Source organism: Ambystoma mexicanum, chromosome 1q, assembly GCF_040938575.1.
Source record: "Ambystoma mexicanum isolate Mex_15411 chromosome 1q, UKY_AmexF1_1, whole genome shotgun sequence".
Taxonomy (NCBI): domain Eukaryota; kingdom Metazoa; phylum Chordata; class Amphibia; order Caudata; family Ambystomatidae; genus Ambystoma; species Ambystoma mexicanum.
The window spans coordinates 1,011,864,030-1,011,882,605 of NC_090922.1; the positions used below are offsets into that span (position 1 = coordinate 1,011,864,030).

At 44.5% G+C, this 18,576-nt stretch overlaps 1 protein-coding gene across 1 annotated transcript in view; it reads left to right on the forward strand.

The window, feature by feature from the left end:
- The window catches only part of LOC138540371 (putative ferric-chelate reductase 1), a 1,004,090-nt gene that overhangs the window by 569,843 nt on the left and 415,671 nt on the right, over window positions 1-18,576 (forward strand). The window contains exon 10 of the mRNA XM_069641679.1: window positions 17,359-17,471. Coding sequence (XP_069497780.1) covers window positions 17,359-17,471 — 113 coding nt within the window. The remainder of the gene's footprint in view (window positions 1-17,358; window positions 17,472-18,576) is intronic.

The following is an 18,576-nucleotide window of genomic DNA, read 5'->3' on the forward strand; positions in this document are numbered from 1 at the left end:
CGATAGCTCCCTTTTAAAGTCAAATGTGTGGTAGTACTATGCAGAGGATAAACAATAACTGACCTGGCCATTTTCACACTATTTTGTAAAACGGTGTGCAAAGGGAAGGCTTAGACCACTGTGAATAATCCAATGGAGTCATCACTGATTCCCCAGCTGTGACCTCCTCCCATGTGGCCAGGGGACAGCAGCCGCTACCTGATCCTGGCCCTGCAGGCAGCTATATGTGGGAGAATCACATGGGGAGAGACAACCTCCGGGGAGATGTCATGGGTTCATCGGGTGAGACATGCTATCCGCCATTTTCTCTTAAAAATATCCCTCCAATATCCAACATCATCATGGCTCATTGTGATACATCCAGTCCTTCTTCCACGACGAATAGAGAAATCACCCTATTCAATTCTACTTATCAATCACTGTGAACTCATTACCCATTTAAGACTACTGGAATGTTTCCTTAAGTTGTACAAAGCCATTCTCAAAAGTGAACTTCATCTCCCAAAATGACCAAAACCCTGGGACAAAGAAGAGGAATCGAGCAGTACAGAGCGAGAGAAGCTACAAGCCCAACGAGTGCTCAGGTGGTTGATCACAAACACCTGTGCCTGGGAACTTTTAAAGGTAACTGAAGCAGGGAATCTAAGTCTGCTTCTGGTGTGAGAGAGCCGCGTCTCTCTGTAAAGGTGAAGAAATTGAAAAGAAGTTACCGGCGCGGTGGAGCCAGTTACCCACGAGGAGGAAATAGGCTGCATGAGAGGACACTCTAAGGTAACACCAGGAGCCGGTGAGAAACTCCTGGGCATTCACAGGTGACAGAGACCAGTGCTTTACTTACCGGAGACCGGAGAGAAGTAGATATGAGAAGTGGAAGCCACAAGAGCAGAATGAATCAAGAGAGGTGGTCGCATGAAGAAAGCAGACAGAGACATTTCTCAGGTTGAAGGCGGGAAATGAAAAATGCCAAGAGCCAGTGAGACCACCCTAAGGCAGTGGGGACCCTGGGCATGTCAGTGGCAATGCCGAGTGAAAGTGGTTAATACACAAATAACCAAGAAAGAGAGAATGAACTTGATGTAAAAAGGGGGATTATGCAACAAACCAACCCCTTTCAAGCAAAAGGACATATGTTATGCACATATGGGGAAAACCCAAACCGGATAGTATGTTCATAGGACAGATTAACTAACAAAGTGTATATGCAACTTTGGGGAATAGGGTAGAAGCCCCATGTGAATATGAGAGGTCCTGGCAGGAAAGTATACCAGGCAATTACACATGCGTGAACAGCAGATATTCTGACAGAGGAGTGTACTAGGCAATCACGAGTGTGTGTATACAAGAAGCCCTGGCAGGAGAGTATACCAGGAAAAAATATATGTATGATATAAAGAGATCCTGAGAGGGAATACCAGGACTAAAAAAGAGGTATGTGTACCAGGAGAGGAGAAAACAAAGCATATCAATTGTGCTTGAAATATAATTGCAGAGTCAAATACGTTTGCATGTCGATTGGTGTGAGCCTAGAAAGGCACAAATAACTTTTGTATGTGAAACTTCGGAGAACCAAGAGGAATCCAGGGGAAGGGAACCACCCTCTGGAACAAGGATCTCTATCTAGGAAGAACTTTTGTGTTGAAGCCATTTACTTTCTTTTGTGAACACTTTTCTAAGCATTCCAAGGTTAAAGATATTTCCCATTTCACCTTAGAGGTTAGTTTTATTCTGAGGGTCAGAATAGAACTTCAGGACATGGGACAGTACTGGTTTTGACATCCTGACTCAGACAGATCCTTAGTTTTGGTTTAGGCAGGGACATTTTTCTTAAAGCAGTGTCAGAGAAGCTGTTTCCCAACCCTCTTATTTTCAAAAAAAGTATTTAACCAAAAACATGGCTAACTTGTGTCAGAGTTTCAAGATAACACAACATATCATAACCAAAGCAGCTCGCATTAGGATAATGATTTGTCATCTGAAAAATGTCAGACGCTGAAAAGTGAAGTGTTTGATTTTTGTGTAGTGCATGTGGTTTGGAATTGAATAGCTGTAATGCCAATGAATAGGACTAAGAGGCATGACCAGTTGTTGTCTTACATACGGTTGCATTCACTATAATGGTTTTGAATCCTGATTACAAACTTCTTATCAGAAGATGTCATTTTGTACCAGAGAGTGACATTGCCCACCATTGTTCTTGGGCTATTTGAATATGTGCAGCCCCCAATTTCAGGTTGTCAGCATCTCCAATGAGGTGCAGCACCTCTGTAAGGTTCTCAAAGATTCTCTGGTTGTCTCATGGGTGTAGCCATCCCTTAAGGTTCTCAGGTACACCCTCAGTGTACATCCACCCTCAAGGTTCTCTGGTTCTCACACAGGGTTTCGCCCCACCTTTAAACTTCTATGTTTTTTCACAGGGTGCAGCCACCCCTTAAGGTCTGCCATATCATTCAGCCACCTACTATAGTTCCCAGGCTCTTTCACAGGGTGCAGCTTCCAACTAAAGTTCCTGGGCTCTCCAACAGACCATTTCAAAAAGTTATGCAGATCTTTAACAGACTCTTCCACTATTAAATTGCAAGATCAAGATGAGAGACAATAGAAACTCTGTCTATTTAGAAGGGTAGTTGTCACTACAGCCATATCTACAGTGAGTTGGTCCATACTATGTCACGTTACACTTGAAATGTATACTATATCTATATAAGTGGCCTGTTGACATTGTAACATCATAAGCTTGATCAATCAACTATAGGCTCAGTGGGCACAACATGTAGTGCATTCACTTAACATCTTATTTCTTATAACTCCAATTGTCAAATGACACAAACAAAAAAGTCTTTTGTGCGGTCCTTTCCCTTCAGCAGTATCACTCAGTGATCTTCTTCCTCAACCCCCTCTTTTTCCACATTCAAACCTCTTCTTCTCCTCTCTTAGTCTTCAACATATACTGCTTTTCTTTTACATACACTGATTCTTTCCAACCGGTCACTTTTGGGAGACACACATGTTTGTGTCTTTCTCATTACAGTTTGGGCATTTCCAAAGCGGACCGCAATTTCGAGGATCACCTTTGTATTGGTATGACACAGGAACGTGTGTGATGATGTCATCATGTCACGGACATGTTCTGTTTATAGTGACAGCCATTTTCTACATGGCGGTTAGCAGCACAACATCAGTTTCGTGAAGAGCTGTCCACAGCAGATCGAGACCGTTTGGTTCCTACCTCAGCTAGACCTGATACTAAAGAGGATAGGGTTCTCCTACCATATACCAACATCTTCCCACACAGTCCATATGTTGGGTTACTCAGGAGTTGCACGTGAGAACAGCGGGGATTCCGGACTTCACTTATCTTCTTAGTCTACTCAACACATTTCAACAGTATGGTGAGAGCATGTCTATATTGCTTAGATAGAAACCTAACAGTAGAGTAACTGAATTAATCTTGCATTCAATACATTGCCCATTTTTATTTCTATAGACAGACCCGGGATACACTTATGGAGTATTCATGCATGGTGATGAATTTAACATAAGCAGACATCTTGAAAGCACCAATTAACATCATCAGAATAGTATCTGGGTAAGAGATAGGACAATAAGATCTCATTACAGTTTGGGCATTTCCAAAGCGGACCGCAATTTCGAGGATCACCTTTGTATTGGTATGACACAGGAACGTGTGTGATGATGTCATCATGTCACGGACATGTTCTGTTTATAGTGACAGTCATTTTCTACATGGCGGTTAGCAGCACAACATAAGTTTCGTGAAGAGCTGTCCACAGCAGATCGAGACCGTTTGGTTCCTACCTCAGCTAGACCTGATACTAAAGAGGATAGGGTTCTCCTACCATATACCAACATCTTCCCACACAGTCCATAGGTTGGGTTACTCAGGAGTTGCACGTGAGAACAGCGGGGATTCCGGACTTCACTTATCTTCTTAGTCTACTCAACACATTTCAACAGTATGGTGAGAGCATGTCTATATTGCTTAGATAGAAACCTAACAGTAGAGTAACTGAATTAATCTTGCATTCAATACATTGCCCATTTTTATTTCTATAGACAGACCCGGGATACACTTATGGAGTATTCATGCATGGTGATGAATTTAACATAAGCAGACATCTTGAAAGCACCAATTAACATCATCAGAATAGTATCTGGGTAAGAGATAGGACAATAAGATCTGTTTTTATCTAGTCCAGAAGGCTTTCCCTCAGATTTAGTTAGTATTGTCCTTTTTACAGATATCCTCTCACAACAGCAAGTTGAAGCTGACCGAATCTCATAACAATGTGTTACCTATTCTTTGGAGATCATCATTACAACTTAAGACACAGTGATTTTCCCCTCTTTTTACTATCACCAGTAGCCACATTACCAAGGAGTACAGATATCACATGAGTCTTTCTTTGTCCTTTGTAGAATTTTGGGCACTATTGAGGAACAGATTTGAACAATGTCTGTATGGCTCACACAAGACCAGAACAATTCTGGAGCTTTTTACCCATAAGGTGATTTATCAAGCTTAAGATTCTTTTTGATCTCAGTTGTAAAGATGAGAAATTCATTAATTATGACAATAAATTGTCAAATTGACACCACTTTTTCTGTTAAATTACAGTAAAACCTCACATAACTGAAACCCTGATGAAGAGCACCCCAGCTCGAAACACATTTGGTTTCCTATTAAAGTAGAATCTGTGAAGAACAAAGGAATCTGTTGGAAATATTTCTTCTTTTTCAAATACTAATGGATTTTCAAACATTAACTTGTTTTGTTTACAAATACTTTATCATTCACAACTTCATTAAGATTGTCTGGCACACATATATATGACCTCTTGTTCCAATAGTTTGGCTGAGTTTCGGTCATTGAGAGTGTGCAGGGGACGGTAGTTCCCACACTTTGGGAACTTTTATTCTGCATTGTCAGGTTACATAATACCATATTTTACAATGAGCCTTCTGGAGGTCAGAGCATAATGTCTTATTGTTTGCGCCCTTAAGCCATTTTGAATGGCACTGCTTAATCCTGGCTGTATATCTTGGTAGTGTTCTGCATAGGTGTGTGAGAGGTGTTTCTTCCATTACGACAAACAAATTCAGACTGTCAATACTTACTCAAGATTTTCTCTTACCCCTGAATTAATTAAATACATTGGGCCTCAATACGAGTATTGAGGTAGCCATGCCGCTTTTAGTGGCATGCCTACCCCAATACCGGGTACCAGGTCCAGGTCCAGCAAAAGGGGACTTACTGGGCCATTCCAACCTTGGAGGGTCTGGTAAATCCCTTTCGTGGGACCCGGACCTGGTACATCCCCATTCCCATTTGAGCCCCCATAGGACTCAATGGGAATGGGGAGGATGATAACAACGGCTCCGTTAATGACGGGCCTGTTGTTAGAATCCTGGTCTGCTAGCGGGTCCCGCTAAGGATGCCTGGTCTGACCAGGTGTTCCAGATTGGGACCCGCTTCAGACCTCGTAATAGGGCGGCCCGGAATGAACGGTGCCAGTCCCTTACCGGCACTGTTCATTCCGCGGCCGCCAGGGTCCTAATGAGGCCCATTGTTTTAATACATTTGAGTAGGCTCCATCAATCGCCACTCGTATTCCAGAAGATCAGAATATTTTCCCTACCTTTGTTTATTATTTTATTTTTTTAAACACATTTTGACAGTGTGTTTCCAGCGCCTTTGTTTACACTTTCCATTAGTTATTTGTAAATGGTTCTTGATTTTTTAGTATCTTCAAACTGTCTTTATTACTTCTATTTTGGTTTTGTTTAATTCTAGCCTTTTGATCAAGTGTCAAAAAGTGAAAGAAAAAAACAAAAAACGTGTTTTATTAATTTATTTATTTGCGCTATTCTTTCTTTATTTTTCATTTTTTCATTTTAAATATGTTATATTTTATACACTCATATTATACCCTTTACATATGTGCACTTCTAATTTATATATATCTAAATATACATTGGAATATATATATTCCCCTTTAGGTACGTCTTTCCCCAATGCCTTAGTGGGTGTATTCTCCTCTTTTGTATAACCCCCTCTTGGAGTTTGATACATGCTCTTCTAACAGGCTCTGCTCTTAGGAATACTTAATGCTCTGACATGGAACTATAGTGTGTACCCTTTCTGATTCTCTTGAGCCTGTGAATTCGAGGTATCCTTATCTCTCCTCCTTTTAAAATCCCCCAAATCCAGTTACTCTGTATGTCTCTTTTATTTATAACATAACACAATTACAATCCCTCCCCCCTTATGTTTTACCAGCTACAATGATCTACTTACCTCTGGTAATTAGCTATAGTCCCCTGGCATCGACTCTCCCACAATGAACCAGTTTGCTGTTCGTCCACGGGGCACCTGCAGGGACTGAACAGGAATTTCTACATAGGAGGACCTATTCGACCATATGTTGATCAAGTGATATGTTGCGCACCGCCCATCAGATGAGACTATGCACTCGCCTGGCTTATGGTGGGAGTCGTTGAGCTGCCGGGAATCTAGGTCTGGTTTTTAGGTCTGGGCTCAAGGTCGGTTAGACCTGAACCATCCGCACTGCTACCAAATGTGCTCTAGCACCTTGAAGCATATGTGTGCTAGATGGAATTACCAATAAAATATCTCAGACCAAATAACCGGCCAGACTCCAAGGAGATGATAAAATACTGCTTTAATCTCAATGAAGTAAAGCTGGGTGAATGAATACTCATCAAATCGATTCATGCAGGATCGAATGTCTTTTCGAATATACTCAGTTTATATAATGCTAGATGCGCCATCTATAATGTCATCCTATTAATCATAAAACATATCGAGAGGTAGGATTGGATTAGGGGAACATGTATACATATAGAATATATAAGTATTAGTTTCTCATTGGCGGCCCCTTATCTGTAGGACACACCCTCAGCTACTTCTATACATGTGGCATCATACACTCATCATAGCAAAAATGTGGCAGTGCAACATTGAATGTAAAAGTGCATGTCAGGTTTTTCGAATTGTTTGGTAACCCAAATCCAACCTTGGACATTCGGCTTGCTAGTAGCAGATACATAGAAACGAAACCCAGGAGCTTGGAGAGAGGTTAGATTTCCCCTTGTTTTCCCAAATAGTCTACCATCTCTCATCGGTAGGACTCATGCCAGTGTCTTCTGTTTGATGTCTGACCCTGCCATTCTGCACTGTCTCATTGTACATTTGAGGGAGTGTAGATACACAATTATCTTAGCTCCAGACTTCATGAATAGCCTTTGTTTGAGAGCTCTCCATCACATGTTACAAGACTATGGGGCGGTGCTTCCGGCGGGTTGCTGCCAAACTCGCAACATTTTATCGGCAACTAGCTTGCCAGTGACACCAGGACATTACAAGTCCCGTCGACCGGCAAGCTAGGTGCCAGTAAATGTTGTTCCCCATTCCTGTGGAGTCTGATAGGACTCCAGGGGAATGGGTTCACGGAAGCACTGGCACCTTTGCTAATGGGGCCAGTGCTTCTGCCTACTCTGGCTGCTGCGCCCGGCAGGTTCAGACCTGTCGGGTGCAATGGCTCCGGCAGGTAGACTCATAGTGTGGCGGTCTGGAAACAAGGGTGCCGGTGAGCTTACCGGCACCCTTGTTTCCGGATCGCCACTATTGTAATCAGCCCCATGAATTTGTCAATTTCAACAGTGTATTAAACAACATTTGATTCAATTATGTTGGGTGAAGTTGATCCTTTTGGCTTCTAGAAACTTTCTCACTCTATCCCATATTAACTGTATGCCCTTTTAATTGTCCAATATTTGGCATTCATAAATGTTCTTGTTCTCTCTAATCTTTGGGAAATATGTCCTTGCACATGGTCTGCTCATAGGCTGCATTGTGCTTTTCCTCTATCTAGCATCCTTGGTTCGAAGCCAATGTACTCCTCTATTTTGCAAGGGAAAACAAATTCTTCATCATATTTTCACTGCAAGATCTTGGGCTCGTATTTTGAAGTATCTTGGTTGATGACATACGCTGTCTTCCATTGTCTTCTAATGGTCGTCCTAAATGTTGAATATATATATATATATATATATATACCTCTCATAAGCAAGCTTCTATGTACTCTTTCTACCTTGCGTTTCAGCTTATTTACAGTTATTGACCAGTGTGTACATGTTTTTATTAGTGCTTCAGTTACATTGTCATTATTAAGTATTTTCATATCGTTCCAGCATAGGTTCTTACATCTTCTTTATGACATTCTATTGCTGTTGTAAGACTTTGTTTTAACGCACCTCCATTCTGTTCAATGTTAGGGGAACTGTTCCTAAAAGAGTTCTAGGTGAGCTCAATCTTCAAGATTTAGGTCCTGGAAGACACTCCCCAGACTCTCAGAGCACTGGGTCTCAGAATCAGGCTACCTTAGCCAAGCCCAAGTGAATGTCTAGGCCTAAGTTGAAACCCACGGTCAAAGGAGTCAGAAGAAGAGGCAAAGGGAAAGAGAATAATCCCCCTGTATTACCTACAACATCTATTGAGGTAGTTGGTAGTGTCCTTGGAGCAGGTTTAGAAGAAGGACCACCAGAAAGACTTGGATCCTATAGCACTCCTGAACTACCCAGCTTGCTGGTAGAGGAGACCCCCAAGGAAGAGATTAGTATGGGCCAACAAGGAAAGAAACCATCCTTAAAAGGCCTGTGGAGAAAGGCCTGCTTCCAGTGGAAGGGTTCCCCACCAGTAAAGCAAAGAATACAACAGGATGGTGGGTTACTGAAAAGTAAGACCACAGAGGCCATCACAGAAAACCTTAGGTGGTTGGAGGTTCCACAAAGATGTGTGGCCCTTCCTCCTACAGTTGGTGTATGACATTCCCCTGGAGGGTCATCCTATTTCAGAATACCAGCAGAGTGGTCTAACATACATTATTGTTGGCCCATGATGGGGTTCCCAGGAGAAAACTACTGCAAGGGTCTCACTGTCTGTCACTAGATTGACAGGAGTGAGACAAGAATTCACCTTTACGAGTGGACTCATTTGTACTAGAGACAAAGCCTAATTTGGTTAGCCCGTTGATTCTGGAGACCTGAGGCAATACGAGACAGTTGTTGGTTGCTGATCACAACACAATATGCCTTTGTGCCAACCCACAGAGAATGACTGCCATGTTTAATGTATGTCTGATATGTGTTATTGTAGTGTATATGTGTAACATTTTGATCAATTGAGTTATTGGGACTCATTATAACTCCGGCGGTAGCTGTGCCAGTAAAAACATCAGGCTGCCGCCAGAGTTGTGTTTTTTTTCTGGCGCCAGGCTTTAAGGAATCACCAGGGCATTACAGCCCTGGCGATCTGTGAACCCAGGCCCCCGGCAAATGTAACTCCCATTCCCATGCGAGTCCCATAGCACTCAATGGGAATGGAGAGGACGGAAGCGCCAGCACCGTGTGCAACAGTGCTGGTGCTTCCGTCAAAGTCTGTTAGCCGGTGCCCTTACAACTGCCAGGTCAGTTGGGATGGCAAATTACGGCCCGCAAACTTGTACTCTGCCGGTCCGGTAAAAATGGTGCCAGTGAGCCTATCAGCACCGTTGTTACCGGACCGGTAGGGTCATAATGAGGTCCATTGTGTTATTTGCTGTGTGGTATTTTGGTATGTGTCAATATTTGGACTTTTAATAAGTTCATGAGTAGGTGTGTGTATGTTTATACCTATCTTTTTACGATTGAGTATGTGATTAGTTTTTAGAGATGATTAATTGATTTATGTGGATTGAATCAACGATGTGCTATCCCTTGATCAATGTTTTAGTCTGTTTTAGTTTTTCATTAATACATTTGATGGATTAATGATCAGGACTTGATGGGATTGAATTTAATTCTCTCCTCCCTCCTTGTCAGTTTTTAACTATTTGGTCTCCTGTACAGATGTACAACGTACCCTGTCTCTTTGTGTATATTTCACCATTTGAACCAGGTGTGACCTTGGTATATATACAAACCTACTTTCCCTCCCTCCTGTACTTAAGTCAGTTAGTGCCACCTTATTGAATGTCACTAGGAGTGGTAGCTCCTCTGCCGGAGTGAGTAATGGTCAGACCCATTGGAAGGACAGTGCAGTGACCTGTCATGTATCACTTAGCTGTCATCCACAGAAGGATGGTCTGAGAGAGAGACTTGTTATATCTCTCATCAGAGGTTTGAATAGAGTCCTTAGTGAGCCCCAGAGAAGGGAGTGGGACCTTACCCTATCAAACATGTTTACCAAACCCCTGAACACCTGTGCATGTTCTGGGACTTGCCAAGATTCCCAATTTAGCAGGGTAAAATATTACGAAGGCTTTGGTGTACCTGGAAAGGTTAACATAGGGCCTCATTATGACCATGCCGGTCCGGTAGCAATGGTGCCAGTAATCCTTCCAGGACTGTTGTTACCGGACCAGCATAGTCCGACTCGGCGGTCGGGAGCCGTCCCGTCCCAGGGTCAGACCTGGCGGACAGAACAGAACCCACCCGCAGAGTTTCACAGAAGCACCACCACCGTTTTTAACAGTGCCAGTACTTTTGTGATCCCCATTCCCATTGAGTCCTATGGGACTTAAATGTGAATGGGGATTAACAATTAAACGGCGCCTGACTTCCCGGAACGCCGGGGTCGTAATCCCCCAGTGTTTTCGGCAAGCCAGGCACCAGTAAATATTGCGGGTACGGTAGCACTGGCAGGGTTACCGTCGGACTTGTAATGATGCCCATAGAGTTCTCTATGAATAGTATGGAGGATTCTGTCTTGAGGGATGGAATTGAAGTAGTATTCTTTAGCCCATGAGAAATTAACAATGCAACGGAACACGTCTTTGTCTTTGTCTGTAAGTGAATTAGTGGCTTGTTTAGCCAGCCACAGATATTTGCATTGTGTCTGTATCATAATTATCAGGACAATCAATTATTCAACCGCATTGCTCACCGTCTGGCTTCTCTTATTTACATGTCACGTCATTGGTTTCCACAACAAAGTTTGAAAGCAAACATCGGCTCTTGTATGTTGAGGTTTAATTATTCAACTAATATATCTTTATTTGCACTGTTTATTCTACAGCAATATAACCAACTCACCACCCGATTAATGTACTTTGTTCCATGCTAGTAGTCAAAATATTATTTAATGTGCGTCATTTGGGCTTCACTACGCCACCAAAAATGTAATGGACTTTATATTATAACATAAAGGTGCAGGTTTTGCGGTTAAGCAGCGGCATTCCAGTGAAGAAGGCGTTGCCTGACATCTTTGCCCACACATGCATTTTACCTTGCATGCTGCTGTTATGTGCCTGATATGTACTCCTCTCAAAGAGGATCTTATCACATGATTTCTTTTTATATTTTGCATCATTAAACTTCATTGTACCATAGTCACTCATTATACATGAATAAGTGTTAGTAATATAGTATTACGCAACCGGTCCACAGCCCCATGCATTGCATTTGTATTTTGTATTGTATTTGAATTTATGGAGCACTTTATACCAAATATCATAGACGGTACACATTAAATGATAAAATGGCACAGGAGGGTCCTACCCATGGACCTTTTTGTCTTACTGAAACAAAAAATTACAGGGAAAGCCGTTGAGTTTTTTGGCAGGAATGGAAGAGAGAATAAGAGTAAAGATAGCGACCGGAAAGAGGGAGCGCTTTCTGGTGTACAAGGACCAAGAGAGAGAAGGATCGAAAAGTCAGTCTGGGCACAGGGAGGGCAGGCTACAGACAGACAGAGTTGGTATTGGGAGCATAGAGATTGAGCAGGGAAATGAAATGAGATGAAGGAAGAAAGATAATGGGATCAAGATTAGGGAGAGACTTAAAGGCAAGACATAGGAAATTGAGCTTGAGCCGAGAGCTGAAAGGGAGCCATTAAAGTTCAATCAGAGCTGGAGAGATGGAATCTAGTGGGGAAAGAGAGAAAAGAAGCTGGACCTAATAGTTATAGATAGATTTTAGGGGGCTTACGCGAGAGATAAGAAGAGCAAAGAGGAGAGAGATGAGAAACAGAAAAGACGAGAGAAAATAAGGCAGGAGATTATCAATTTAGAGGCATGGTAAGTGAGAAAAGGCTGGGCTTTGTGGATGTTAAACAGATGCCTACAAGAGCGAGAGAGAGATGAGATGTCAGTGGAGAAAGAGAGGGAGGAATCAAGGTAGTGACCTACATTTCGGGCAGAGGGAGAGATGGAAAGCAAAGAGGGAGGAAAGGAGATTGAAGCAGAGGGAAAAGGAGCAGGGATGATTGCGGCAGAAAAGAAAAGGACATCAGTCTTGGATGAATTAAGAACGATGTAATTGTCAGGCATGCAGGACTGGATAGCCAGAAGATACGAGGACATGGTAGCATGCATAGAGCAAGAGAATGCAGAAAATGAAAAAGCTGGGTCTCATCAGCATATAGATGGTGAAACAAATTAAAGGATGAAATTAAAGCTGCACAGGGACAGGTGTTGTGAGAGAACAGGAGCGGGCCCAAGAGGAGAGCCTTGAGGAACTCCATGATGGAGATGGAGAATGGGAGAAGATTTGCCAGCCCAGGAGACAGAATAGATACAATCAGAGATGCAGGACTGAGGCCAGCACTGGACAGTGCCAGAAAACTCAAGAGAGAAGAGAGAAGGGAACAGCTATGCCCAGCCTTCTCTGAGTATATGCACTTTGCTCCTGATTCTGTGTGTAACCTCCATTCTGAACCTGTGTGCTGCCCCTATCTTGCAGCTGTGTCCAATCTTGAAGCTGTGTCCAGGCCCATCTGAGCCTGTACACTCTGACTACAGATTATGTGTGCTCCCCCATTTCTGATCCTGTGTGCTGCCTCTTCTCAGATTGTGCTCAGCCCCCTCTGAGCCTGTGCACATCTGCTCCTGGATCTGTGTGTTACCCCATTTCTGAGCATGGGTATTGCTGCTCCCTCCTCAGACTGTGTCCAGCCCTCTCTGAGAATGTGCACCTCTCCTCCTGGTTCTGTGTGTTACCCCCTTAATCATGTGCTACCGACTCCAAGAACAGTGCCAAGCCCTATCTTGGACTGTACATTTCCACTCCTGGGTTTGAGTGCTACCACTTCCCTCAGCATCTGATGCGCTCTTTTCTGAACCTATGCTGTGCCCCTTCTAAGCCTGAGCACTTCCATTCATAGTTCTGTGTGCTCTGCCCCTTTCAGTTTCTCTATGCTGCCCCCCTCCTGACACCGTACCAAGACCCCTCAGATACTGTGCACTTTCCATCCTAACTGTTTGCCCTACACCCTTCCCAAACCTGTGCTCCACCTCACCCCGAGGCTGGGCCCAGATACTTCTGAGCCTATGCATTCCCACTCATGGTTCAGGGTGATACCCCGTGGCTGAGCCTGTGTGCCTTTGGGGCTTGTATAAAGCCTATGTACGGTCTCCCTTTCCAAGACTATTCAAGGGCCTTCCCTTGGATCACAAGAAGAGGTGCCAGTTTCAATTATAGCTGCATGGTCTGGACAACCCCTTTCCTTTCCCAGAGTACATCCTAAACAGTTGCACTGTGCTACAGTTTCCCATTGCTCTCAACGTAAAACTTTTTATTTATTTTTTTCTTTTGGTGCATTTTAATGGCATAGCCACCAACATATCTCCAACAGCATTGCTACAGGGAAGACGGAGAGTTAAGTGAGGCCAAAAAGCCGACTTATTGGTTGCCATAACAATTGACAATGTTGTGGCACAATCTGCTGACACACTAAATGTTATTTCTTGTTCCAATACACCAAAGTAATCCAACAGTGGCTTGTTTAAATAATGTTCTCTCAATCAGGAGTTCTGTACCGTTTCATGTGGCTGTGTCACTTTCAAAGCTGGGGTGGCACACTGATCGTTCTTTTTGCAGCCAGAGAGAGTTGGGCTATATTTGGGCTGTTTTCCAACCTGTTGGGCTACATGTAGGTTTTCCTTTCTGGATACTGTTACCATACAAGGGATTATTTTTGGAAGAGACACAGTACCACTGACAACATACAGAGGTCCTCTCAAGAAATCTTAGAGATTATGTATGAAGGCATATGCATGTTGTCAGTGGTACTGCATCTCACCAATGAAATCATTTGTGAGGACATCTGTAAATTGTAGTTCATTGGAGAGGTGCGGTACTGACAACATACAGATTTCCTCATAAGAAATCTTAATATGATTTTATAAGAGGATATCTGTATGTGTCAGTGGTACTGCATCTTTCCAATGTCAATATGATTTTGTATGAGGACATGTGTATGTTGTCAGTGGTTCTGCACCTCTCCAATAAAAATAAGTTATAAGAACATCTGCAGGTTGTAGTTCATTGGAAAGGTTCAGTTCCACTGACAACATACAGGTGTTCTTCGGGGGTCTAGGGCCTCAATACAAGGACTGGGGCTTCAATACCTTCAACTGTCTCTTCCTAAATATCTTCCCTCTCAAGCTCTTTGCTCATCTGTCTCCAACTCCCTCAGGGTCAGTCGCTTCTCCAAGCAATGAGTTGGCGGTAGATCTCTCTCTTCGGCTGGGGCCTCCCTCTGGAACAGCCTCCTCGCCTCCCTGAAACTTGAGGAACACCATCTTCGGTTCCAGAAGCACCTAAAAACCTTCCTCTTTGCTTTTGCTTTCTCTCCCCCTCTCCCCTGCTAAAGTCATGGCTGATACTGAGACGGATTACCTGTCCATCCATCTGATCTCGGGCCCAAGCCCTGCCAGTTGCACGCTTGCGATGCTTTCCTGGCAACCCCGGCACGTGGGCACTGTTTTCTGTATCCCAACAGTCCCCTAACCAGCACTTATGTATGCATTCACTCTGCACTTGCTACCAGCTGGCTATTCTTTATTTATTGTATGTTATTATTATTCCATGTACTGCACTTTCCCCTGCTCCCGCACTTTTCTTTCCCCCCTTCCCTTGCGCGATCTGAATGACACCTGGCCTAGTAAGATCATTGTCTGTCTTCCCTCTGTTCCCCCTCCCTTGCCTCGCTTTGTGTATAGGTGCGTTATAAATGTCATATCGTATCATATAATATAATATCATATCATATCATATCATATCATATCATTCTTGTATTAAATCACATTGAGATCAAAACTACAATGTAGGAAAACTATGACCAAATGCTGCAATTACACAAGTAACCAATAGATTTTGTGCTGTCCCTCCTACGCCTTGTGTTTTTCCTCATCCCCCTTGTACCTTCCCTCTTCCACCCTTGGGCTTACCCTCCTTCCCCTTACGCTGCCCCTCCTCCCCCTTGTGCTGTCCTGCCTTCCGCCTTGCCCCGTTGCTCCTTCCCCACTTGTGCTGTAGCTCCTCCCCACTTGTGCTGTGGCTCCTCCCCCTTGCACTGTTGTACCTCCCACTTGTACTGCCACCCACCTGCGCGGTCACTCATCCCCCCTTTTGCTGTCCTCCTCCTCCCCTGCGATGTCCAATAATACCCCTTGTGCTATCCTTTCTCCCTCACATACACTGCCCCTACCCACCCCTTCCATTGTCGCTCCTTTCCCTTGTGCTGATGCTCCTCCCCCTTCCGCTGCTGCTCCTCCGCCTTGCACTGTTGCTTCTTACCACCTGGCGCTATTGCTACTTTTCCCCCCTTGCGCTGCCCTTATCCCTTACTTATGCTGTCCCTCCCCCCTTCCTTGCACTGTCCCTCTTCCCTCACTTGCACTGTCACTCCTTACTCCCTTGAGCTCGCCCTCATCCCCCTTTGTGCAGTTTCCCTGCTGCTTTACCTCCTCCCTCTTGTGCTTTCTCTCCTCCCCCTTGCGCTGTCTCTTCTCCACACTTGTGCTGTCCCTCCCCCTTATGCCGTCCATCCTTCTGCCCTTTTGGTGCCCCTCCTCACACCATGCACTGTCCCGCCACCCCCTTGTGCTGTCTCCCTCCTTATCACTTGAACTGGTACTCCATCTCAATGTGAGCTAATGCTCCTCCCACCATGCGCAGTTGCTCCTCCCACTTGCACTGTCAGCCCCCTGCATTGTCACTCCTGCCCTTTGTAATGTCCCCCTGCTTACACTGTCCGTCCTCCACACTCCTTGCACTGCTGCTCCGTCTACCTTGCACTGTCATTCCTTCCCCTTTGTGCTGTTGCACCTTCCCCCTTACGCTGTCACTTCTTTCCCCTTGCAATATTGCTTCTTCCCCCGTGCACTGTCCCCATCCCTCCCTAGCACTGTCTGTCCTCCCTCTCTTGCACTGTTACTCCTCCCTTTCTGCACTGTCCCTCCTCCCACTCTTGTGTGGCCCTTCCTCACTCCCATGTGCTGCTCCTTTCCCCTCCCGTTCTCTGGACTCTTCTCTCCCCCTTGCTCTGGACCTCCTCCCTCATTTGCGTTGCCCCCACTGCACTTTCCCTCTCCCATGTATTTTCCCTCCTCATCCTTGGCTCTGTCCCTCCTCCCCACTTGTGCTGTCCCTTCCCCTTTTACTGTCCTTCCTCCCCCTTGTGCTGTCCCGTCTCCCCCTTGTAACTGTCTCTCCTTTCCTCTTGTGCTGTCCCTCCTTCCCCTTTGCGCTGTCACGCCTCCTCCTTGTGCCGTCCCTTCTTTGTGAGGTCACTCTTTCCCCTTTTGCTGTCTCTTCTCCCCTAGCGCTGCCGCACCTTTCCCCTTGTGCTATCACTCCTTGCCCCTGTAGTGCTGTCTCTCCACCCACCTTTGTGCAGTCCATCAGCCCCCCTTGTACAATTGCTTCGGCCCCCCTTTGCCCTGTCACTCCTTCCTCCCATTTGCACAGATCCTCCTTCAGTCAAATGTTGTACAATGTTCCTGTGTACTGTTTTTGGCCTACCTTTTATCTCCTAGATATATGTATTCTTCCTCATGTTTGCATTTATCTCTCATTATTCCCCCCACAGTTCTTAACTCACCCACCAGCACTACCCTTCCTTCACTCCCATGGTGTCATTTTTGTACTGTCATATCTGTACTGTCATTTTCTTGCCATCATGCGAAATGTGAAATGCAATAAACATCTACAAATGTCACAGCTGTTGGCTTTGCCATTGCGTGTGTTCTGTTTGTGAAAGGCACGAGCTTCCGAAAGCAACACGTTATGATTTGAAAACAGTGATCAATACTTCCTCAGAGCGATCTGTACTGTGTTGGCAATGCTTCCACTCAGGTACGTGGCATGTGGCATCATCATTGAAATTGCAATCAAGAGAAATGCAAAAATAACTATAAACATGTTATTTTGTGTGTATTATTCTTCGATTGCACTGTTCTACAGCTATGGATGTTCTGAAATGTGACGAAGCGGTGCACGAATGTCTTTCTGACCCGTACAGTACATGTATTTCATGAAAGCTCTCTTTCTGGACAGGTTCCCTCATGCTGATTGCCTGGATGACCACAGGAAGTATAGGCATGGTGGTGGCCCGCTACCTAAAGAATGCTGCAGGAAAGCCTGTTTTTGGTAAAGCCCTTTGGTTTCAGGTATGTTGCCAGTCAAAATAAAGCACAGGCCAGTTTAAATGACCATAACTTGAAGGAATTTGTTAAACATTTTGCAATCCCGAGAAAACAAAACAATATGTTTTTTAACAAAGGTTAACTAGGCATTTTAGCATCTCCAAGGACGTGACCCTAAACCTTTATAAAAAGCCGTTTATGAGTTCCTGTGTGATGTCTGCTTCATTAGGGATGCACGGCGGAAACGTGTGCTATGTGAGATGAAGGTGTAATAGTCTACCTTATTGATTCTAGGGGATAGGGGGGAAGGAGAGAGAGAGAGAGAGAGAGAGAGAGAGAGAGAGAGAGAGAGAGAGAGAGAGAGATATTTATCTTTTATTTTTTTTATTTACTTGTGTATAATCATTACGATTTTTACAAGATCATCGTCACTGAAAAAGTTTCTGGAGTGGCTGATATTCTCAGCTGCTCCTCCCACCGACCCCTTGGAGTGATCAGACAAGGTTGTGGAGCACTTTGTTGAATGCAGCGTGCAGGGCCCACTCAAGTGGGGCGGCGGGGAGGCTGGCACAAAGGAACATCATTATATGTGAGAATAGGACCATAAAGTCACCATAGAACAGGCGTCCAGAAGGAAGGTACAATGGGAGGGACCGGTAAGGAGGCATTCAGTTCCCTAAAAGGAGATTTCTATTTTGGAGATTCCTTTGGAGGGTGGCCTGCTCATATGTGCATCATGAATACAGGTAGTGCTGGCAAGTGATGTGGTGTGGGCCCAGCGATGGCAGGACATAACTCTCAGTGGATTTCCCTGTTTCCCGCTGACCTGTCCCGAGCTCAGGCGGTTTATAACATCTGCCCCATTGTTGCCCAGGGATAGAGATACAATGACACGGGGAATAACCCTCCCTGTGATGGTGCTTAGTTTGCGTGGCTGCTTGCATAACCCAACAACCACAATATCCCACTCGGTGGCATCTACATGCATGCCTCCATGCATTGCATCATCGGTCCTGGTGTCTGTGCATGCACACCTGCATGCACACATACACACACACGCCTGGTCGCATCATCAAGCTGGGATAGCATAAACATCACAGACGGCGTGGCCCTGCAAGGCTCGTGGCAG